General features: G+C 63.5%; 1 protein-coding gene across 2 annotated transcripts; it reads right to left on the bottom strand.

The window, feature by feature from the left end:
- Positions 1 to 144: 144 nt before the first annotated feature.
- On the bottom strand, positions 145 to 21,551 carry SCARF2 (scavenger receptor class F member 2). 2 transcript variants are annotated; one of them, XM_030025748.2, is made up of 12 exons: positions 21,343 to 21,551; positions 15,122 to 15,180; positions 13,926 to 13,968; positions 13,132 to 13,233; positions 12,300 to 12,819; positions 11,966 to 12,184; positions 11,438 to 11,566; positions 8,822 to 8,925; positions 8,620 to 8,737; positions 6,992 to 7,113; positions 2,558 to 2,710; positions 145 to 2,168 (listed from the first exon to the last, which is right to left on the bottom strand). In XM_030025748.2, the coding sequence occupies exons 5-12, from the start codon at positions 12,779 to 12,781 to the stop codon at positions 964 to 966; spliced, it is 2,532 nt and encodes an 843-aa protein (XP_029881608.1). In that variant the 5' UTR covers positions 12,782 to 12,819; positions 13,132 to 13,233; positions 13,926 to 13,968; positions 15,122 to 15,180; positions 21,343 to 21,551; the 3' UTR covers positions 145 to 963. The 2 variants fall into 2 exon arrangements, with proteins under 2 accessions (XP_029881608.1, XP_029881607.1); XM_030025747.2 differs by lacking the exon at positions 13,926 to 13,968.
- Between the last annotated feature and the right edge of the window lie 1,719 nt (positions 21,552 to 23,270).

Raw genomic sequence — 23,270 nt, 5'->3', positions numbered from 1 at the left:
CACCTGCCTGAACCTGCCGCAAGGTGATCCACCTCCCCACTGCATCCCGCTCAGGACCGGGCTGAGCACCCGAGCAAGACCAGGCGATGTCCGGCACGTCACCCGCCCACGGAGAGCCTGGGGCATGGAGATACAGCACCCAGCTACAGAAGAAATACATTTTTATTAGGAAAGCGCTCTGCAGAGGTGCCAGGCTCTGTCGTACCGAACTAATCCCTCCAACTCCGCTGGATGGGACACGGGAGCCCGAAGGGCGTCCAGCTCCGGCCATAAATAGTGCTTTCCTCCTGGCCAGAAGCAACCCCAGGGGCAGAGGGGAGGGTGGCATCGGTCGAAACCAGCTCGACCCCACGCCGGGCATGGCTCGGCTGTGGCGGGACCGGCAATGGAGAGCCGTGCCTGGAGCCCAGGGCGCCGGGGCATGGGGTTTGCTGCCGACGACGGACTCGGGGCACGTCCCTGGTGATGCCCTGGGCACCGAGCAGCAGCACCCTCCCTCTCCCGTGCACCACGAGCCCGACAGACCGGAGTGAGGTGCGGGAAGCGAGCGGCTCCGTTACTGCAGAATATACCGTGGGTACGTCTAGTACAACAAGCACTGCTTATGCGATCGATAATACTGCTACAAAAAGGTGTGGGGGGGGATAAGCCACGTATGGACCCCCCCCGCCCCGGGTTGGCGGCTGGGCCAGCTCCCTGCGGTCCTGCCCTGTGTGGGGAGGGTGAGCTGCCAGACCCGGGCAGGGAGCAGGCAGCAGGGCACGGATAGGGAGGACCAGGTCCTGGGGCAGGGGAGACTAAAGGAAAAAGGGGGATGAGAGAGATGGAGGAGGGGGGAAATGGAGGCTCACGGCTCTTCCAGTGCCCCCTGCCCAGTCCAGGCTTCCATGTCCGCTGGCCGTGCCGGCAAATGTCCTTCCCGGCGCGCGGCCGGCCGGTGCGGGGCCGGTGCCCGGCTCCCGGTCACTGCACCGCCTGAGCAGGCACAGCGGCTGCTCGGGGCGGCTCCAGGCTGGCTTCTCGGCTCTTCTTCCTGGGAGGCTTTTTAATGGGGGTTTTCTTGGCCGCTTGCTCGTTGGGGAGAGCCTGGTCCGGGCCGCTGCCGGTGCTTGGCTTCTCCACCCGCTTGGGCTCCCCGGCTGCCGGCTCGGCCGCCCCAGGGATCAGTTTTTGCAGGTGGGGAGAGGTGGGCAGCAAGGGCTTGCTGGTCTTCTGGCCGCCGGCGGCCACCGAGCGCTTGGCTTTCTGCGGAGGGGTGGGCTTCTCCCGCTGGGCGCCCACCCCGTTCGCCCGGGTGCCTCCGTCCCCCTTGTTGAGGCTCTGAGTCTTTTCCTTCAGCTGGGCGGCCAGCTCGGAGGCCAGGTGGGGATGGAGGGGCTCGGAGCGGGGTTTGCCGGCGCCGGGGCTGCGAGGAGCATCCCTGTTGTCCCCCACCCGCCGCTCTGGCTGGAAGGCGCCCATCTTTCGGAAGGCGTTCTGCACCGCCCCGTTGATGCTCTCCGTCGGCTCCGAGCCGGCTTTGCTCCTCTGCTTGGGCTTGGAGGGCGACTGGGGCTCCCCGGCGAGGCTGGCTTTGCCCTCAGGGACGCCGGGCTCCTTCGGTTGCTTCTGCGCTTTCTCCTTGCCCCGCGTGCCGCCCTTCTCCTCCGCTCTGCCCTGCACGCCGGCTGACGTCTCGCTCGGGCTCCTCTTCCTCTTGGCCAAGCCCTGGCCTTGCTCCGGGCTGCCGGACCGGGCAGCCGCTTGCTCCGGGGACCGGCTGGGTGCCGGCAGCGAGTTGGACTGGCTGGAGTTGTACCTGCCGTGGATCCAGGAGACTTTGGGCTTCGTGGCCGGGTCTGGGGGACGGGGCTTGGTCCTTTCCGGGGATGGCGGCTTCCCGGAGCTGCGGGGCTCCGTGGTAGCATCCTCCTCCTCCTTGGACTGCTTGGAGAGACGAGCGACCCGGGCGTAGAGCGCGGCGCCGGCCGAGCCCGAGCCGCAGGAGGAGCGCTCGCTGTCCGAGGACTTGAGCAGGGGCGTTTCGCTGCTGTCGGCTGGGAAAGCTCTGACAGAGCCCGTTTCCTTCAGGAAGGTGTATTCGCCCGCTTCTTCCCCGCCTGCCGGGGCCACCAGCTTGTCCCCAGGGCTGGCGGGTGTCCCCCTGTCCCTGCTGTCGCCCACGCTCTCTGCGGGAAGAGAGCACGGGGGTGTCAGGTCGAGGTGTGCCCGGGGAGGGGAAGGACCAAGATGCTCCCACAGCACGGTGGGACGGCATCCCACCCGGTTCCTCCCCGCACCCCAGCGTGTCGCCAGGTCCCCCCGTTCCCTCCTCCTGGTCAGGGACCCCAGCACAAGAGGGCTCTTAAAACAACCCCGGAGCAGCAAATGCCAGAGGAGGGAGCTCTGAAACTCTGTGTGGGAGGCAACACTGGCACCCGCATCCCTTTTCGGGGCACGAGGAGCCAGGGTGACACGGTCCCCACCGCGCAAGGGTGATGCCTCTCCACCGAGCAGGAGGTGGCCCCTGGTGATGGCCCTGAAGTCCCCTGGGGAAGCACCCGGTGCCCCTGCTCACCTTCATGGGGGACGCAGTACACCGGCCCCTCGTCCGTGGTGTCAAAGGAGGAGAAGGAGCCGCGGGAGGACCACGATGGGGAAGGCTGCTCCACCACAGAGGGCGGCTCGATGAAGCTGCAGTTCAGGGTGTTCTCCAGGTCGTGGTGGGCCACTACGAGGGCAAGGAACTGCTGTCAGTGCCCATCCTGCTGGACCGCCCCCAGCCCCCATGCCAGCCAGGAGGGTGGGATGCTGCACAGCTCCCCCCTGCCCAACTTTCCAGTGGGTGTTGGGGACAGGGACAGCATCCCAGACATGGGGACAGCTCTCGCCGCGCATCCCCACCAGGTCCCCCAGCCAAGCATCCACAGAAGCCATCAACCTGCAATGGTGGTGACCAGCATCCCCCACGCCTGGGGACGAGTGGCTGTGGACAGCGCAGCCCGTGCAGCCTTACACCTCCCACCTATCCCCACTCTCCATGGCAGGTGTCCAGCTGCCCAAATCGAGGATGCACGTGGCAGAGGGATGAGCCACCCAAAACCCTGGGTCCCATGAGGACCCAGTGAGCGTCCCGGCAGTCACCCATGAGCTGCGCAACCCGGCACAGCCACTTTGCAAAGAAAGTCCCGGCGCTGTGACTGTCCCCTTCCTGGGGAAAGAAATGAGCGGCCAGCTTTAATTGCACTAATTTCCACTTCAGCATCATGGTTTGCATTTTCCTTTTCCTTCTGCTTCTGCAAAAGGAGGTAGAAGGATGATAAAAGGATGCCTGTGGCAGGGGGACACACATCACCGGTTTTTCCCAATTCTGCCACTTTTCACACTCTTTGCCAGCTTCTCCCATCCTGAAACCAAGGAGAAGCATCCCCCCTCACCCTGGTGCTGCCTCCTCTGCTGCGTGGGCTGACCGCGGAAGAGAAAAGCCACAAGAGAGGAAAAACTTGGTGTTAAAAATATTTTTGGTTTCAACAGTTAGGAAAAAAAAAAAAAAAAAAAGCTGAGCAGTGACAGTTGTCTGGGCTGGGAGCGACTGTTTTTTTCTGTTTGATCATTTTTAAGGCTCTTTGCTGGATAAGTTCATGTCCCAACCCATCCTGTGGGGCTTCCCCAGGTGCCTGCAGCTTCAGCATCGTCCTCGGGGTACCCGCAGGACTGTGGCAGCACCCAGCAGGGTGGAGGGGACCAACCCTCCCAGAGTGCTGGGCAGCATCAGATGCTCTTGTCCCCATCCCCTGCCTGCTGGCTTTTGTCCCCTGGCATGGTGGCAAGCTGCCTCCAAGCCCAGGCAGAGCCCTGCTTCACAGCAAGGGCTGCAAAAACCCAGCGCACAGCCAGGCTCCCCCTGCGCAGCAGCTGGACATCGATATTTCCAGGTATTTATAACCTCTGTCTGCACATCCCAACCATCTAAGTCGCACTGTAATTTCCTGCTCTGACCGTTTCATTTTTGCACCACGTCCCTGTTTTACAATAAAATAACTCTAAGTGTTATTGGGATGTCCACCAGAACATTTATTCTTTATTAGGGAATCTGGCTTCAGAGATGCAGGGTCATTAAAATGACGGCAGCGATGCACGCTCGCCCCTACATAGTTTGGCTTCTTGGAGAAAGGGGAAAAAAAAAAAAAAAAAAGCAAGCAGCGATATTTAAAGAGCAAACGGCCTGGAGAGGGGGAAGTGGCAGTTTCAACATGGCTTTCCTTGTAATAAAAACCAAAAAGGGAAAATTAAAAGCAGCCGGCTGGAAGCGGATGAAGGGAGATGCTTCCTGAGAGGAGGCATGACGAGAGGCTGGGACTCATGGCCACGAGGCGTCTCCAGGACTCGAATGAGACCCAGGATACGGCCAAAGGATAAAAAGAGGATGTGCAGCGCACCCAGAGCCAGGCTCGGGGGCTCCTGTGTAGTCCCCTGGGATTCATCTCCCCTAGCTGATATATCATGGGCTGATACGGCTGGGAGAAATCTGGATGCTTCCCACAGGTCTCCTCCTGCCGCTGCTCCCCAAAATCTCCCGGGGCCACAGCATCAGGGTGCCAGCCCCAGCCCTGGTTCCCTGGCGGTCGATGGGTCTCAAGACGGGGACGAAGTGGCGAGGAGCCACAGAAGGGCCATGGGAGGGTGGCACCGGGGCCCTCCTGGCTGCCCTCTCCCACTTATCCAAAGCTCCCCGTGGTCGGCATCACCCTCAGGGCTGGTTGAGCTTCACTGCTTAGAAAGGAGACATGGTGGTGGGGTGCAGGAGTGGGCACTGCGCGCTGCAGAGCTCGGGTTAGCCCCGGCATCTGCGGGGTGACACGCAACCGAGACCCATGCTGGTACTGCTGACGTCCCAAGAAGCAAACCCCGTGAAACTCAGGCAGACAGGGATACCCAAACCCTGGCACCGCGGCTGCTGGTGTCAGGCCAGGATGTGGCCACGCAGGCTGCCAGCTCAGGTGCAATCCCCAGGGAGATGCTGAGGATCTGAAGCTGGTGCCAAGGTTGGGGAGCTGCTTTTGAGGGGGGCACCTGGGGCTCCAGGCACCCACTGTGCTTTGGTGGGGCTTCGAGACCTGCTGTCCCACCTGGGAAGGTGCTCCCACGTGTGGGCTTGTGCTAGCTGGTGGTGACCGTGATCACGTTTGAGCCCAGAGGGGAAAACCCACCCGGTGCCAGCAAACGCACGGTCACAGCGGTGGCTCTGCAAGGATGTGAGCAGATCGAGAGCGACCATTTACCAGGCATCCTTGGCTTTAGCCAGCACCAGTTTCACCACAACATCCCCACAGGGTCCTGAGCACCTCCAGTGCTGACCTGGCACTTGGGATGGGGCATTTCAGCATGCTCCAGACCCTCCTGCTGGCAGGACCAACACAGGACACAGACGGCCTCTGCCACCGTGTACTGGCCACTGTGGCTTCCAGGTGGAGCCACACAGACGTGGCACCATGGTCACCAGGCATCACAGGGATGCAGCTGCCGCAGGCACCCCAGCAGGTCTCCCTCCCCTGGGGGGTCCCCAGACCCAGTGGGTGCTGGAGGCATTGCCGGACCGTGCACCAGGTCTGGGAGCTGCCGCAACCCACGCCGGCTCCACCGTGCAGGACGACATGATGAACGCAAGGCAAGCCCCGACCAAAGCCTTTCCCTCCAGTGAAACAACAACCCCCAATCCCACAACCAGGCTCCAGGAATAGCTCCAGCCCTGCCGGGACCCCAGACCATCCCGAGCATCCCTCCGGCACTGGTGCTGCATCCTCAGCCTTTCCCGGGGCTGCTGCCGCCCTGTTTACACAGAGCAGCTGGGTGGGCGCCAGCCGGCGCGGGGAAGGCACAGGCAGCCCCCTTGAGCCCCCCCTGCCCTCGACGCACACAGGCACCCTCTGTCCTCCCCAAGCCCTGCCCGGCCCCTTCCACAAACACGGCCTCTGTTATCCTCTGTTATCCTTGCAGTAGGAATGTTTCTCCGGCCCCGGCGCACCCTGCTCTGGGGCAGGGCTTTGCCGTGCCCCACGCGGCAGGCGAGGATTCGTCCTCCCTGCTTTGGTGCTGGAGCTTGGGCACGGCGTGCTGGGATGGGGGCCATCTCCGTGTCCCACCTGGAATGGGGGATTCAGCCTCACGCCGAGCCGCTGCGCGCTGGGATGCAGCAGCTCGGGGCATTGCACCAGCGTTGCATGGCTGGGGAGGTGCTGGGCTTGGGAAGGGGGGCACGGGGCTGAGCCCCATGCCAGCGCAGGGTGGGGAGCGCTGCCTTCGCCCCCCAGTTTATTCCCCTCCGAGGCAGCACATCCCCAGCTCCTCATGCTGGGACAAGCGCAGGGAGGGTTTGGAGCGTGCGGGGGACAGTGTCCCCCAGCTGCCTGGATGCAGGGGGTCCCCCACAGCCCTGACAGCTCCAGGTCAGGGGCTTTACCAGGTGCAAGCATCCCCCTACAAGTCCAGTTTGTGCCCAGGCAGCGTGGGGATCTCACCCAAAAGTCTCTGTCCCTCCATCCTCAACTCTGCTGTGCACAGAGCCCACCCACAGTGGGGTGGGCTCCGGCCCCAGCTTGGATGCTCTGGCTCCATGCAAAGCTGGGGCAGGGTTAAATCAGGACCAAGAGAGCAAACGAGGCGTTACGCTGCCGCGACAGGGACTGTTTCTCTACCTGGGGAACCTAAAAGCCTCACAAAACAGCTCAGCAGAGCTCCAGGCACCAGGTACCCACCCTCACAAAGCAAAACGATGCGCTTTGAGATCCAGAAGCTGCCGACTGAGAAAGGGCTGAGCCCCTGTGAGCCAGGCAGCTCGAACCAAGCATTGTGCCGGTCCCGGGGACCCGCGTGTCCCCTTCACTGCTCTGCCACGCTTGCCGCCCTCGTTTTGGGGCTGGAAAGGACGCCGTGAGTCATGTGCGCTGCCATGCCAGGAGTAAAGCCCCCAGGGTTTGGCCCTCTGCCCCCTCCCCAAACCCCAGCACCTTACCCACGACCTTGGGTAACTTCTGGCGGCGCAGGGGGATGCGCGGGAGCTTCATGCTGATCCGACTGAAACGCCCGCACAAGCGTCTCGGTGGCTTCTTGGCTGCTGCCGGGTCCTGGCTGGAGCTGCAAGAGAAGGCGACAGCTCCGTCAGAGGCACTGGCACCCGTGTCACGGTGGGGACAGCCTTCATGGGGCCATGGAGAGAGTCAGGAGCTCAGGGATGCTGCAAATGCAAGGGGTTTCAGGAAAGATAATGGGGCAGATCAAAGCAGGGGGGTGCCCAGGGCATGGGGGGTCGGGGACCTGCCAGGGCCGCTGCCAGCCCCGGGCACCAGCTCGCACCGCCCCAGGATGCAGAGCAGTGCCAGGGGATGGTGGCAAGGCCAGATCCGGCCATGGCCGTTGGCAGCCTGGCCCCAAAACACCCGCAACACCCTGCCAAGACCCTGAATCTTTAAAAAAAATAAAAATTATCCCAACCCTAAAACAAACACTTGGCTTCTCTTTATTTGCTCTCTGGTTTTGAAGCCTCCCGGGGCCGAGGTTTCAAGCAATTATCTGCAGCCGCAGGAGCGAACGGCTTCGCGTGTTGATGCAAGGCAACCTGCGACGTGCCCACCACTGCCACGGTCCCTCGGGATGCTCCGGCAAGGGAGCGCTGCTGGGACAGCACCGCGGGTGACCCAGCTGTTTCGGGACATTGTGGAGGTCCAGGCACCCGGGGAGAGAGGAAACTATTTTGAGCCATTTCCCCTCTCCCTGTGCAATACTTCACCACGCGGGGCTGCATTTGTGCTTTTATCTGTGGGATAATTACATGCAGCCCCCAGGCTCTCCAAGCCAGATGTGCCGGGCTGGGATTGAGCTGGCAGGGCTGCAAGGGGAGGCTTCTGGAAAATTCCTGTGCAGCGGCCGGTGGCATGAGGGGAGGCTTTCTTCCGCGGCCGGAGGAGCTCCCACGGCCCGCTCATTCCTTGCTGAGCAGCACAAGCCTTCCCCCCAGTGCAACGGGGCTGTCCCCATCCCCGTCCCCACGGTGGGATGTCACGGGGTGCTGCCAGCAACCCGACCTTGCTGCAGGAACTCACCCTCCCTGCTCCGAACATCCCCAAGGGACAGCCGGCAGTGCTGCAGCCCATCACCCCCCCCAGGTCTCACCCCATGGCCCGGGGGTTTGTTCTGGGGGTCTCGGTCACGTCTCGATGCCCTCGCTGCATTTTAGGGTTCCCTCTGCAGATCAGCTCCAGCGCCCTGGAGACTGGAGGGGACCTGGGGGGTCTCCATGAAATGATGGCCCACGAGAGGGAAACAACATCAGGGAGAGGGGGAAGGGGGTGTCCCCAGGCAGGGCTCACCCCGAGCCCCTCCATCAGCCCCCCAGCTGGGTGCTGCCCTGAGGACGCAGCGGGACCTGCTCAGACCCCAGGGACCCACAGGCCACACGGTGCCAGGTGGGCAGCGCCGCTCTGCCTCAGTTTCCCCACAGCACCGCCGTCCCAGTGAGGTCCCTGCGTCGCCCCAGCGGTCCCAGCCCCGCACTGGTCACCGCCATCCCCAGCTGTCCCCAGACCCACAGCTCTCCCCTCTGCTTGGGCGTCACAGCAGAGCCCCCCCGGCCCCGGCACTCACCCACGGGCTTCGTCCTTCTTGCGGCAGACGCAGCAGCAGCAGAGCAGGGAGAGCAGGAGGATGAGCAGCAGCGCCAGGAGGGCTCCTGCCCCGATCACCCCCATCCGCTGGTTGGCCTCTGCAAGACAAAACCGGCCGGTCAGCCCCGGTGATGGCCCGGCGGCAGAGCCCGGCACCCCGACCCGTGCCCGCCGGCACTCACCCATGTGGCAGGCGCCCGTCAGCGGGTCGCAGGCGCCGTCGTGGCAGCTGCAGGCTTCGGCGCAGTTGGCTCCGTAGCGGCCGGGCGGGCAAGTCAGGTTACAGCTGGAGGGAAGGGGCCAAGTGAGAGCCCTCGCCGCCACGGCTGCTGCCTCCTCCCAAACCCTCCGTGCTCTGGGGAAAAGTGGGGGGCACTTCTCCAGGCTGCTCTGACACAGCCCCCCCCGCACCCTGGGGGACCCCCTGAGCTGCAGGCAGCAGGACCGCATCACCCACCCAGCGGCTTCACCCATCGCTCGCGAGATTTGGCCCAGCTAGAGCTCACACACTCTCGCTGCTCCCCGCGTGCGGCTTTGCAATTAGGCGCAGCAATTAGGAAAGGTTGTTAACCCAGCAGTTGCATCTAAAGTCACCCCAGTGTCACACGCAAGATTTCCAGCTCAGCTCAGCAGTGACGTGGCCATGGCACTCCTGGGCTCCCCCACACTGAGCCGGGCAGAGCCACGGCATGAGCTGGGAAAGTGCCCAGATTGATTTTATTTTTATTTTTTGGCCTCCGAGAAGAAAAAACAAACGAGCATCCCTGAGGCATCCGCTCTGTCAGGGCAGACCCTCCCGGTTTGGCTAAGCCCAGCCTCAAATCCCCAGCGTCAAATCCCCACCGCTGGTAAAATGACCTCCCTGACAGCGTCACCAAGGCGGTGGGGACACGCGTGGAACGGGCACCGACCTGCGAGCATCAAGGGCCTGAGCACAGAAAATACATGCCAGGCACACGCCAAAGCAACCGGGGCTCTCGGTGTTGGTGGGACCAACCCAACCTTCCACCCCGGCGGTGGGACAGGCACCGCGGTGCAGGACCCGGATGGATTTGGGGGATGCCGGTGGCGCTACCGGTCACCAAACCCTCCACCAGCTGCTCACCGGCAGCAGCATCCCGGCCGGAGCGGCTGCAGCCATAAGGAGCCAGCGGGCCCCGGCCCAAACACACTCCCCGGGGAACGCAGCTGCCCCCAGCCCTCGGCGCCGTGCCCGGAGGCGGCTCAGCCCATTTCATGCTCCGCCGACTTGCAAAGCGCCGGCCCGGCCGAGCCTCGTGCCCGCCAGGCGCCGCGTGCCCGCCGGGACGGGCGCTGAGCCCCCGCGGCCGCTCGGAGCAGCTGTGCCGGGGCAGCAAACGCGGTGGGACGGGAGCTGGGATATTTCCCCGGCAACCCAAACCTCCGCACCCCACTACTTAGACCCACGTTTCTGCCCCAGGCTGAGATGTTGGGAGAGCAGAGGGGGGCGTTTTTTTTTCCAAGAGGGTCTCGACACCTCTGGGAATGATGATGAAGAGATAAACCTCTTTGTGCACACCACAAATAACTTAGCAGCCTTTCCTTCAGCATCCTCCCAACGTAGAGCTGAGAGGACACCCCTGCCCAGCGAGGACGTCGCTTCTGCCTTCCTTCCAGAAATCATCCCCTTTTTAGCAAAATTATACGCTGCTGACAAAAACACTAGTTTGCACATAAGTCACAGGGATCCGCCTGAGCACCAAGAAAGTCCCCGAGCCCGCCCGGCGTGCACCCATATGGCACAGCTCAGCCCGCAGTTACAGCCCTAGGATGCTGCTGGGGCCGGGGCTGCATCCTGAGCACCCCCAGTCCCCACATTCCTGGTGCTGTGCTGGGGTCTCAGAATAGTTTAATTCACATGCTGCCCTTCGGTGCTGTGCCGAAAGCATGACCGCGCACCCCCAGTAAACACCAGGACCCACTTACCTCTGCCTTTGCTACCAAAGGTGGCAACGATGCCCAAGCTGGGCACCCTGAGCTGGCGCCAGTGCCCAGCCAGCTCTTTTGGCAGCACGAGTGGTTGGCGAAGCTCCAAAAACACCCACCCGAAATGCAAACGCTCCCTGTTTACATGCCCTGAGCGAAACGCTGGCACGGGCAGGATGCCAGCTCCGAATCCCTGTCACTGCCATCACCCTTATAGTTAATTGCTGGGAAAATCTGAGCAACACCCCGCAGGACCTGGGGGAGCTGTTTGCATGCCCCAGCCGGGTGGGAAACACTTTCTTTGCCTTTTCAAACAGCATTTCAGGCCCACACTGGAAAAAACCACCAGGGCATGCAGGACGTGATGTCCCTTGTGCCTCTCCCTTGGGCTGGGGGAAAGGAGGAGGACTGGGGGGGGCTTTTCCCAGGGGTGAGGAAGACCTCGGCTGGAGGCACAGCTTGCAGCAGGAGCACCCTGCAGATGCCATGCCCATGAGGCTATTTGCTATTCTGGGATGTGGTTTTCTCTCTCTTTTCAGCTAGAAATTCCACCCTAGACTTGAAAAAAAACCAAAACCCCCAACAAACCACCGTTCTGTCAACGGCATTTGTTTTTGCCAAATAGGCATTTCCTAAAGCAAAACCTCTCTCTCGCGGCATTACCTTGCTGCTAACAGCTCTGCAAGCACGTCCTTTCCCCTCTGCTCCAAAAATCATTGGAATTATTGCCCATGAGCACTTCCACCGCAGGAAACCTCTCGGCTGGGAACCGCGTAGGACCCGAGGGGGCAGGAGATTCCCAAGCATTGCCCATGCCCTGGGGTGCACCCCGAAGCGTGTGGCTCACTTACTATGTGCCGTGGGAGCCGGGGTGGCAGAGGCACCGGCCGGTCTCGAAGTGGCACTGGCCGTTGACGCAGTCGCTGCAGACGAAGGCGCAGTTCTCCCCATACGTCCCGTTCCGACACTTGGTTTCACACCTGGGGAAGGATGAGGGCAGGCGGCTGGAGCACCCACAGCTCCTGGGGACCTCTGGCATCCCCCCAGCCCTCCTGCCTGCAGGCAGGGAGATGGGGCTGTGTGTCGTCAGCCCTGTTTGGGTGCTGCAAAGCCCCAGAACCAATCCTGGGCACAAGAGCCTGCGCGAAATCTTCCCAACTTGAGAGCTGAGCCTGACTGCGAGCACCCAACGTTACCTGGGGGCATGGGGCAGGGGTCTTGCAGGCTCCCTCTGGTCCCACGGCTGTGCCAGTGGGCTCAGCCCATCCCTGCCCTCCCCTCCTGCCTGCAGAAACCCACAGCCACCCCCAGTCCCCGGGCAGGGAGCAGCAGGGAGGCTGGGCATCGCTCCACCATCAGCTGCACCCAGCTGCACTCACCGGTCTCCGATCCAGCCCGGGTTGCAATGGGAGCACTTGCCGTTGATGTGGTTGCAGGTGTGGCCGTCCTTGCAGGGGGGACAGAGCTTCTTGCAGCCCTCTCCGTAGAAGCCAGGCGAGCAGGGCTGGTCGCATTTGGTGCCGTTCCAGCCCGCCTCGCAGGTCAGGCAGCGCCCGTCCGCCACGGTGCACGGCTGCAGGCTCTTGCACTGCCCGCACCTGCAACGGCCGAGGGGGAGCCCGTCACCCAGCGCAGCATCCCCGAAACCTCCTCCTGCCACCTCCCACCGAGCCCGCGGTGCTGGATCAGGCCCGACGGTGTCCGGCCACTCACCGCCTCCTGCAGCCTTGGCCGTAGAAGCCAGCCGGGCACGGCTCGCGGCAATATTTTCCCCGGTAGCCCGGCTCGCACGTGCAGGTCCCGTCCACCTGGTTGCACTTGCCCTTGTAGCACTGGCAGTAACGGTCACAGCGGGGCCCGAACGTCCGCTCCCGGCACTGGCAGCGGCCCGTGAACTGCTCGCAGGGCGAGTTGTTGCAGGAGCACTGGTTGTTGCAACCGCGGCCCCACCAGCCGGGCTGGCACAGGCAGTTGCCAGTCTGCTGGTCACACTGGGAGTTGTGGCTGCAATAGCAGGAGCTGGAGCATTGGGGTCCCCACCAGTTGGGCTCGCAGGTGCATTTGCCCGTCTTCTGGTCACACTTGCCGTGCTTGCAGAGGCAGACGTTCTCGCATTTGGGACCCCAGCGGTTGGGGTTGCAGGTGCACTGGCCTGTCACGTCCTCGCATTGCCCGTTGGGGTGGCAGCTGCACATCTCCTTGCAGTCGGGACCCCAGAACTGCCGGGGACATTCTGCGGGCAGAGCTGTCAGCCCCAGCACTGCCCGCGGGACAACCCCACCACCGGGCACCGGCGGAGGCCCCCAGTCCCAAGGGGACCTCTCGACCACTGTCCCCACCTCCTCCTCCCAGTGCACTGGATCTCAAAGGAGACCCCTCCAAAGGGACGATGCCCTGGGGACAAAGCCGGGGGGACAGGCAAGGGCAAAGCAAGAGCATCTGCAGCCCCGTCCCTGATGCTCTGCTCTGGAAAGTCACCCCAGGATCAGCCAGCACCACCCCAGCGAACCCCGCCGAGGACACGCGCGCGCCTGCCAGTACTCACTGGTGTCGCAGTTGGCACCGAAGTAGCCGTGCCGGCAGCGGCACTCGCCGGGCCTGACGCACACCTCGTTCTCCTTGCAGGTGAAGTTCCCCTCGCACACGGCTGGACGGACGGACAGACGGCAGGCATGAGCGCGAGTGCCACTGGGTTCGTCCCTGCTCCCCCAATCCCCTCCCCAGCCCCGCAGAGCAGGGTAAGGGGTGCGCGGTGGCACTCCGGGTGCTGCTGAGCTGTGGCCCTGTGACCGTCCTGGCAAGCAGCCGGGCAGGCTGGATAGGACCCTCACCAGAAAGATGCCACCAGCCTCCTGCCACCCAGATCAAGAGCATCCCTGCCACCAGCCTCCTGCCACCCAGCCCAGCCCTGTCCCTGCCACCGGCTGCACCCAGCGGCAGCATCCCTCGCTCAGCTCTGTATCGCCGGCACAGGCAGCTCCGGGCAGGGGCTGCCTGCAGGCGCCAGGGGAGAACGGGGACATGGGGTGGGGGGGTTACAGGCAGCGGCGAGCACGGTCCCCCTGTCCCCCTCCCTGCACTCCTTACAGATCGCAGCAGCGTCACTGCCAACCCCACCACCGCCTCTCCCACGCGGGCCACCAGCCCCCAAAGGCCACTAGCCCCTCTGCTGCCGAGGGGACCTTGCGCTGGGGCCAATGCCCAGAGCGGGGCAGGCGCAGGACGTGGGACAGGCAGCACCGCGGTGCAGGCAGGCGCAGGCAGGTCCCGCATGGCCCTGGACAAGCCTCCTTAGCCACCGGGAGAGGGAGAGCAGACCACCCATCCCATCCACCTTACCTGGGAGTTCTTAGACCTACGGTGATGGATACTATAGAAACCCCTAAAATAGACAGATTACACAGGTTAGGAGCAGTGAGTCTAACGGTTAGAGCAGGTTGGGGGGGGCAAGGAGATGGGGACAGCTCGCTGGTGGGACCATCCTCCCCCCACTGTCCTGGAAGACCCTGTCCTTCTCCCTTCCTGCCGGCATGCCAAAGGGACCGCGTCCTGCTCCCGGTGCGCGGCACCCAACGCATGCAGCGAGCGGTTACGAGGGCTCATGCACGGTGGGTTAGTTGGTTACGTGGTCTTCGCTGCCGGTTGCAAACTGCTGATGCCCCGGGCTGGTGCGCAGAGCTCCTCCGGCTCTCCTGGGGCAAGGCGAGCCCCGTGGCCAGCTGAGACTGCAGGGAGTAGCACAGGAACCCCAAAACAGCCACCTGCATCGTGGCGGCAGTGCAGAGGATGAGAGCTCCTGGGGCTTCATGCTGAGCATCTGTGCCAGGCTCGCCGTGGCCGCTGGTAAGAGCTGTAACGCCTGGCGTGGCCCCGGCTGGGGCTGCCCTGCCTGCAGGCAAGGTGGCCCCTGCCTGACAGCCTGCCTGCTCCGGCAGCTTCTCCCCAGTGGGGCCATGATGGACATGTGGCTGGTCCTGGCAGCTTCTCCTCCACTGGTGGCTCTGGCTTGGCTCCCCATGCTTCTGCAGCATCCCTGGGAATTCTCGGGGTCCCATCCCTGCAGCTGCACCTTCCCTGTCCCCATGCATCACCCTGGGGGACATCTCGCTGTCCCCGGGGTCCCAGAGCAGCACCCCCAAATCCTTAGACCCAAAGCTGGCTGGCATGAAGAGAAACCCCCCAGCTTGGGAGCGGGGGTGATGCTCCCCATGGAGGAGCCCGCTGAGGGCTGGGGCACCCCAGGGCATCACTGTGGGGGCAGGGGGTACCCCAGGGCTGGGCTCTGTGACCAGCACCCCAACACTGGGGCTGAGCACCCATTCCACCCACACGCTGCTGGCTTTGAGTACCACAGAGAGGCAGGACAGCCTCCAGCACCCCTGGGGAGCCCGGCTGCAGACAGAGGCCCCTGGGACAGGGGTTCCCCGCTGTGGGGTACATCAGGGTGGCCCCCGCCAGCGGTGGTGAGGCCAGGAGGGCTCAGCAAAGGATGGGCAGATAAGCGGTGTCCAATGAAACAGAATGCCGGTGCTTACCTATTAAACACTCGCTTCCCTGTTGCCTCCATCCTGGGCAGCACACGAGCACCGAGGAGCTGTAGGGGAAAAAGAAGCACCACAAACCTTAGAAAGTCCTGGTCCTTCCCAAAAACCCACCGGGAGCACCAGTGCTGTGATGGTGAGAAGTAGTGCTCCTGGTCAGCTGAACCCTGGCCGGGGGCTGCTGCACCCCTGTGGGGCAAGGAGAGCTCTTGGCTCTTCCTCCACCACGCAGGCAGCATGGATCTGCCGGGGGGCTCCAATGGGCACTGGCTTGAGATGCCTCACCAGCCAGCTGAGGCGATGCTGGGAGTGAGAACAGGACCAGTTCCTCCCATTAATCAGGAGTGATGAAAGAACGAAAGTCGCATTTGCAACCATTATTGTAAAAAAAAAAAAAAAATCCCAAAGACCCCCAAAAGCTGGGGAAAAAAGGGAAGGCTCTAAATGCCCCAGGGGAAAACCAACTGCCTGTAGCTGGACACCCGGCTTGTCTCCCCTTGGTGCTGGACCTCCCCGCTCAGGAGGCTGCTGCGGTCAGCAGGGGCCGGCAGTGCCCGCACCGCAAATGTCCCCACGCTGCTCTTCTCTGCCTGCCTGCACCCTGCTGCCTGCCTGCACCCCGCTCCTGCCTGCACCCCCTGCCCTCCTCTGTCCGTATATATATACCCTGCTGCCTCCATGCTCCCTGCTGCCCTCCCCTCCCTGCCTGCACCCACCCTCCGTGCCAGGTGCCAGCAGGAGCCGGGAGCACACCGGGAAGGACCCCCGCAGCGCCGGCAGCACCTGCAACCCCTCCATGGGCACAGGGGCAGCAAGTCCCCCCTCGGCTCAGCCCTGCCCTGCCAGCACCAGGCAGCGCAGCTCAAGAAATCCGCATTTCCACTCGGCGTTGTCTCGCTGCCGCAGAAAGACCGGACGCGACCTAAAACCCAGGTTTGCTGCTCGGTGGCCTGGGGACGGCACCCAAAGGCCGGCTGGAGCCATCCTGCTGGAATGGCTGGAGCTCGGACAGCTCCCGGGGAAAGTTCCCCACATATGAGCCGGGCGATGCGAACCACAGGCAGCTGAGATGTGTCCCTGAGCCCTTGGGTGTCCTGGAGTGCCACCACCTCCAGGGAGCACCACGCACGGGAGCATCAGCCAAAGCGTTTTTGGCACAAGCTTGACCCCGGACAACACCAGGATGGGGTCTCAGACCCCCTCCAAGGCTCAGCCAGAGATGCTCAGCTCCCTGCTGGATGGGACACATGGGGACTAAGCAGGGACACTTGTTCAATGACCCCCCCCAAGCCAATGGCTGGGGACTCACAATGCTGCAACCCAGGTGTGGGGAATGCGCTCCCCGTGCCGTGACACCGCAGTAACCCCCGGAGTGGGGGAATCCTGCTCATCCCCGGTGCAACCCACTCATCCCTGGGCTGACCCCCGCCGCCTGGTCCCCGCCGGTGACAGGAGCGAAGCTGGAGGGTTACAAACAGCCCGAGCGGACGCTGCAGTCAAGGAAAACTTCACCCGGGCTGGTCCAGCGCCGCAGCTTGGAATGCGTTTTGCTTTTTCTTTTTTTTTTTTTTTTTCCCCTTTTCCTCTTTATATGTAACAAATGCAGAAGAGGAGGAGGAGACAGAGAGGAAGTATTCGCTCGAAACCCAGAGTAGTCACAGGACTGTGTCTGGCTGCCAGACCGCCTTGTCCTGGGGCCGGGGAGGGAGCTGCCAGCAGCCCCCCGGCCAAATGCGGGTACCGGGGAGGCCGGACTCAGCTCCCACTGCTGGCCCCTCGGTGGGCAGCACCCGCACGGCCGAGCTGGGAGCATCGCGTCCCCCTTTTAGCGGTGGACGGTGAAAAATTGGAAAGGAGGCAGAAAAGAACCACAAAAATGATTCAAGGCCTGGAAAAAATGCCTTGCAGCCGGAGCCCAAAATAGCTCCATCTATTCAGCCGTCGAAGCCGTCGCAAGACGCTGCGATGGCGGCCGGCACGTACCCCCCGCGCGGGGACCCCGGGGCTCGAGTGGGGGGCTCTGCTCTGGCCGAGCATGCAAGGGGATGCACGGTGTTAATGGCAAAGCGGGGGTCAACCACCTCCCCGAGGACTGGGTGGGCTGGAGACAAGGTTCTTCTCTGCAAGAGGCTTCAGGCTGCCCTCCCCAAAAAGCCTCGCCAGCTGTGCTGGGATGCTCAGGCGCAGGCGGGGAAGAGTCTGCGGTGCTCTGACCCTCCCATGCCACAGCAAATGCACCCGCTGTCCCACCTGGGGTTGCTTTCACCGCTCCACCCTTTAGAAATTCAGTGTTTGGTGTTTTTTAAATGAAACCATCCCAGGTTTGCAAGGGGAAACCCCTCTGCTTGGGAAACCTCCTCCCCCGAACAGCTCAGCCTGGCCACCAAAGTGGGCATCATGGGTGATGCACCAAAAAGCATCACCTGTGCTGAAAGCCCCGAGCTGGCGGCGGGGAGTTGGGAGCCGCTGAAACACGGTGGCAGGAAGGAAAAACCCTTCCCCTGCTGCAAGCTGGAGGAGGAGAGCGGCACCGCGACCACCACTAGCCGGGACCCCAGCCCACCCACCGCCTTGCCGGACGCAGGATTCGTGCTTATCTTTTCACTGATAGCTAATCTCTCCTTCACCGTGCCTGCTGATGGCGTCCCGCACCCCTCCGCTCAGCCCCCGCCTCGTTTATCAGTGGCTTTGACAGCAAATAAACTTGCTCCTGTTGCAAGGAGAGGCAGCTGGGATGAGGTGCTGGGTAACTGGTGCTCCCAGTGCAGCACATGGACTGGTCCCTGAGCACAGCCAGCCCCAGGTAGGGTCGGTGCTGGCTGCAGAGATGACTGGCACCCATCGGGGTGTGGGTCTAAAGCATGTCTTGTGGTCTCAGCTCCTCCAAAGAGGGCTCGCTCCATGCGCCCTGTGACCACTGGAACTGGGATAACTGGAAGATCTGTTTAAAAGCTCACTCCCGACCCACATGGACATGCCGCTGCAGACATGCTGCTACAGACATGCACAGTGCAAATACATTTTCTATTTCTTTTTTTCTCTTCAAAGCACCACAAACACTGGGAAAAAGAAGAAAGAAAAGCTGCCTCCGAGATGTGGCCGGGGCTTGGGAGCTTTGCTGATGTGGAGCAAAAGGAGCGGGGATGTCAGCAGAGCCGGAGCTGTGACCTGCAGGGAGGAGCGCGCAACGCCAGCGTTGCCCCTGGCATGTGGCCACATCCTGCTCACGCTGAGCATCAGCAGGACCTCCACAAATGCTCCGGGGGTTTCTACAGAGGCAGAATATTTTTCTTGTGGATTAATATTCCGCATTGCTCCCTGAAGCACATCCCCTTTACCTATGGCTATGGAGAGGGCTCCTGAGGGAGGAAGGGTGGCTCCTCATCCAGAGCAACGCAGCCCCCCCTAAACAATGAGAAGCGGGCTCACACCCCCAAAAGCAGGAGAGAGACCCTGGGCTCGGGTGGGAGCTGCTGCCCGTGGTCCCACATGAGACCTCCCCGCTCTCAGCCTGCCAGACGGAGCTGCAGAGGAGCCCTGCGGACTCGCAGCGTGTCCCTGAAGCCCAGAGCATTGCTGTCACCTTCCCCAGTCACACAGCCACCCCAGTGCTCCCCATGCCGCTGCTCCTCCTGAGCATCACCCTGGCACTGAGCTCCTTCTTTCTCCATGTCACCCATCACTCCGTGCCACCCAGCTCCCCTTGTGTGGCACAAAGGGCTCTTGGGACTACGGGGTCCCAGCCAGCGGCATCCCCCTCCAGCCGATGCCAGCTGCAGCTCCCCAACCCAAACCCAGTCTCAGGGTACAGGCAAAGACAGAGATGCCCTGGTGCAGGCAGGAGTAGTAGGATCGTGTACGTAAACGGAAACCCTTCAGGCAGAGAAAGAAAAGAAAAATAAGTTAAGACCCAAATATTACCAAAAGGAAGCATTAGTGAGAGCAGGACAGGGACAGAGCAATGCCCATGCGCGCAGGGGTCTCATCAGCCTGCATCCAAATGGCAGCTTCGGAGAGGGTCATGCCAACTTGTAACTGATTATAAAAGAGCTTCAAATTTAGGAGCAAGCTGTATTTAGTACTCAGAACTTTAACACCAAATAGCCCCAAATATGCCCTTTTCTTCTGCCCTGAATAGTTCCTCGCATTGCTGCTCACTAGCCGGGTCTCAGGAGGTCGCAGGAGGGGCTCAAGCAGAATCCTCCTCTCGAGCCCTCCGAAACCCGTAGCCAGCATCTCCGAGGGATGCCTAGATGTGCTTGGTAGAGCCACAGAGCCAAGAGTCCAACCAGCAGCTTTACCAAGCTTGGGCAGGGGACACTGGGACCTCATCCCCAAGCCACCTTCAGCCCGGCTGTCCCCGGCCCCAGGCCCAGGGCACGACCCACAGCACCCACCCCGGATTCTTGGGGCTGCCAAGGTGGGTTTGGATGGTGACACATGAGGCATCCTCCATACAGAGGGGAGCAGCACAGTAAAGACAGGGGTGGATGCCAGGGGTGTGGGTGGGGAGGGAAGAAGGGCTTGCAGAAGGGAGAGGGGTGGAAAATGATGCAAACATCATCTCAGCTTCCCAGGGACCATCCCTTCCCCACCTTGTCTGGCTCCTAGGCTGCCTCCAGGCCCCGTTTGCCACCAGATGATGGACACCACTGCCTGCCCATCCCGTGCACCCTGTCCTGCTCGCTGGCGAGTGCCTCTTGCGCACCCCACGGCACCCACGGGTGGCACAGGGAGCGAGTCTGAGCCCTGCGGCGCTGGGTGCAGCATCTCCCCCACCTCCATCCAGCAGGAATGTGGGGGGTCCCTGTGCAAGGGGGAGCACCCAGGCACCCCATCCCCAGCACGTGCGGCAGGATGCTGGGAACAGGGGGGGACACTGCTCACGTTCCCTCTGCCACCCCGGGACGTGGTGACAGTTTTGCTGGGAACCAGCTTGGCAGATCACAGGCAGCCAAAGAAGGACCGCTGCCCGCATCCTCCCCTGCCGAGGAACAGCACGGGCAGGAGCTGCGGCCGTTCTGGCTCCTGAAATGCCTCCTTAGGAAACTCAGGCTGTAATATGAGGAGGGGGCACCAGCGCCCTGCGGCCCTGCTGAATGGAGCCATTATGCGGCCCCTCTCGCTCGCAGCACATGTTTTCCTTGTGGACTCGTCTGACCTCACGGGTGAGATGTAAAGGTGCATTTATGGCCTGGGCCCCCCATCAAGGGCAGGGGATCCTGCTCTCCTAGCTGGGAAGGAGCAGCTGTGGGTGCTCTCCCCCCTTTGCTGGGGCCAGCCTGGCCGAGGGGCCTGGCCAGCACCTGGCCCGAGAGCTGTGGAGAAGCTTGGCCTGAGGTGATGCTCTGCAAAGCGACCCGTGGTACACAGAGAGCACTGGGAGCGGGGACAAGGCAGTGCCCTGCCCCCGGCCAGGCAGGCAGGATGGGACCCCCCGGGGACAGCCAGGCAGTGCCAGCACACACTTTCTGAAGCCAAACCCCAGGGTCCTGGAGTTGCCAACTCTGCCACCCCAAGCAGCCCCGGGGCAGCTCCACCAGGATACCCAGAGCATCCTGCATCCTGCCAGCCCAGGCTCGGCACTGGGACTGGCCCCGGGGGGTGCAGGACCGGCCCCCCACAGTGCAACCCGATCTCCGGAGGCACCCAGGACCCCCCCCCCCCCCCAACAGAACCGGCCCCGGGGATGCGGGATTGGCCCCCCACAGCGCGACTCGATCCCCAGAGGCACCCAAGACCAGCTCACCACAGCAGAACCGGCCCCGGGGGGTGCAGGACCGGCCCCGGAGGCATCCGGGACCGGCTCCCCGCAACACGCCCGGCCCCCGCGGAGTGCAGGACCGGCCCCGGGGCACTCAGGACCGGCTCCTCGCAGCAGGACTGACCCAAGGGGGAGCAGGACCGGCCCCGGTGTGCCCAGGACCGCCCCCCCCCCGCTCCCGGCCAGGCGGGGGCTGAGCTCCTCGCCCCTTCCCCGGTGCCCGGCTCCCCCCTCCTCAGCCCCGCACAAGACGGACTTTGTCTTGGAAGTCGCCCAGCTCCGCGGCTGGCCCGGGGGAGGGGAGCGGCGAGTCCGTCCCGTCCCGTCCCGTCCCCCCCGCCGCCCCCGGCTCCGCCGCACCCCACCGCGCCCCGGCCCCCGAACCGCGGGTCGGGGGGTCCCGTCCCGTCCCGTCCCGTCCCGCCACACCTGCCCGCCCCGCCGCTCCTACCCGCCGGCCCTGCAGACGTTCCTGCCGCGGGGGCTCAGCTCCTGGGCGGCTCCGCGGCTCAGCACCAGCACCAGCACCGGCAGCAGCAGCACGGCGGCTCCGGCTCGGGCGCGGCGGGGCGGTCGCAACCCACGGGCCGCCATGACCGTCGGAGCGGCGGGGCCCGGCTTGACCCGGCCCATCCCATACGGGGCCGGGCGCTTTCCTCTTCCCCCCCGCCCCAACCCCAACCCCAACCGCTTCCCCGTCCTCTCCCCGGCTCCGCCGTGCCCGGTACCCGCCCTGCCCCGGCTGCCGCTCGGCGGGCGGAAGCCGCAGTGCGAGCGCTTCGCCGCCGCCGCCGCCGCCTCCCCCGCGCCCCTCTCGGCAGCGGCGGGAGGGGCCCCGCCGCCAGCCAGGAAATTCCGCATTGGTTCCCCTGACGGCGGGCCAGGCTCCGGGGGCCGCCGGCTGCCGCCTCCCCGGCCGCGGGGTAGTCACCGCCCCGATGGTCCCGGGGGTCTCTAGCGGGTAGGCAGCCCCGCGGAACCGGCGGAGGGTCTCCCAAGGAGGAGGGGGGGGGGGCGTGATGGCTGCGAAGTCCTGGCTTCCAGTTCAGCCCGGGGGTCCAGTAGCTCCCAGGTGCCTGGGAGTCCTGGGAGTCCAGTGGCTCCGGGGTTGGGATGGCCGCGGGGTCCGGCAGCCCCGGGGTTTGGCTGTCAGCGGGGTTTGGCAGCTCCGGGTTCCCGGGAGTCCCTGGGAGTCCGGCAGTCCCGGGGTCTGGCTGTCCTGGGGATCCAGCAGCTCCAGGGGCCCGACAGCCCTGGGTGCCCAACAGCCCCGGTGCCCGGCTGTCCCAGGGGTCTGGCAGCCTCAGGTGCCCCACAGCCCCGGGGTCTGGCTGTCCTCATGGTCCGGCAGCCCCGGGTGCCTGGGAGACCCTGGGATCTGGCAGCCCCAGATGCGCAACAGCCCCGGGATCTGGCTGACCGAGGGATCCAGCAGCTCTAGGGGTCCAACGGCCCTGGGGTCGGGCAGTCTTAGGGGTCCGGCAGCCTCAGGTGCCCAACAGCCCCAGGGTCCGTCTGTCCTGGGGATCTGGCAGTCCCAGGTGTGTGACAGGACTGGTTTGTGGCTGTCCTGGGAGTCCAGCAGCCCCAGTATCCAGGTGACCCAGGGATCCAGCAACTCCAGGAGCCCGACAGCCCCAGGATCTGGCTGTCCTGGGGGGTCCGGCAGCCCCAGGTATGTGACAGTCCCGGGGTCCAGCTGTCCTGGTGCTCCAGCTGTCCTGGTGGTCTGGCATCTCTATGTGTCCGGCAGTCCCGGGTGTCCAACAGCCCCTGGACCAGCCTGTTGGGAGCCATGCAGGGGCCCACGGTAGCCAAGTGGTGCCTGCAGTAGCAGAGCCAAGGGAGCACGATCCTGAACGGGGACAGAAGGGCTTCAGAGCAGCCACTGGTTAACCCACCATAAGGACACAGCTGGGAATCAGGGGAACACACTGGGCACCTGCAGCGGTCCCACACCTCTAGCCCAGTGCGGCAGCCTGATCAATAAGCCTCCTCTGCTTGACAGTACAGCAATACTGAATGGGCCACGGCTTCCTCAGCCACCACCCTGTGCCAGCTGGCTTTTCAGCTTAATGGTCACTGCCAGAGATGGCTCAAGCTTGTCTGATCTCCAGGGACATCCGATAGCTGTATGGTGAAAGCATGGATGAAGGACACCCTGACCATGTCCCGTGTGGTAGCACAAATGCAGCTAAATAGCTGCATCAATCTCCTGCTGAGTGCTGACTGCATCCAAGGCGCTGTGGAAGGGTGTATGGGCAGTGTACATCTCCCGTGGAGCTGGCTCTGAGGGCCACAGACCTCGGGGGGGTTTCCTGTGGATGTGGAGCCTCCATCACAGTAGGCATGGGTTGGGCAGCATCCCTCTGGAGAGGA

This window comes from Aquila chrysaetos, chromosome 9 (assembly GCF_900496995.4).
Source record: "Aquila chrysaetos chrysaetos chromosome 9, bAquChr1.4, whole genome shotgun sequence".
NCBI classification, from domain to species: domain Eukaryota; kingdom Metazoa; phylum Chordata; class Aves; order Accipitriformes; family Accipitridae; genus Aquila; species Aquila chrysaetos.
Note: the sequence above shows the minus strand (reverse complement) of the source record. Positions and strands in the feature narration are given on the sequence as shown.

Coding starts and splice junctions, on each gene's coding strand:
- SCARF2 (XM_030025747.2), bottom strand. CDS start 21,524: ATGGGCCGGGTCAAGCCGGGCCCCGCCGCTCCGACGGTCATGGCGGCC. Junction 11,567..11,965: donor CCGGGCTGGATCGGAGACCG/GTGAGTGCAGCT, acceptor ATCCTTCCCCAG/GTGTGAAACCAAGTGTCGGA. Junction 2,169..2,557: donor GTACTGCGTCCCCCATGAAG/GTGAGCAGGGGC, acceptor CTCTTCCCGCAG/AGAGCGTGGGCGACAGCAGG.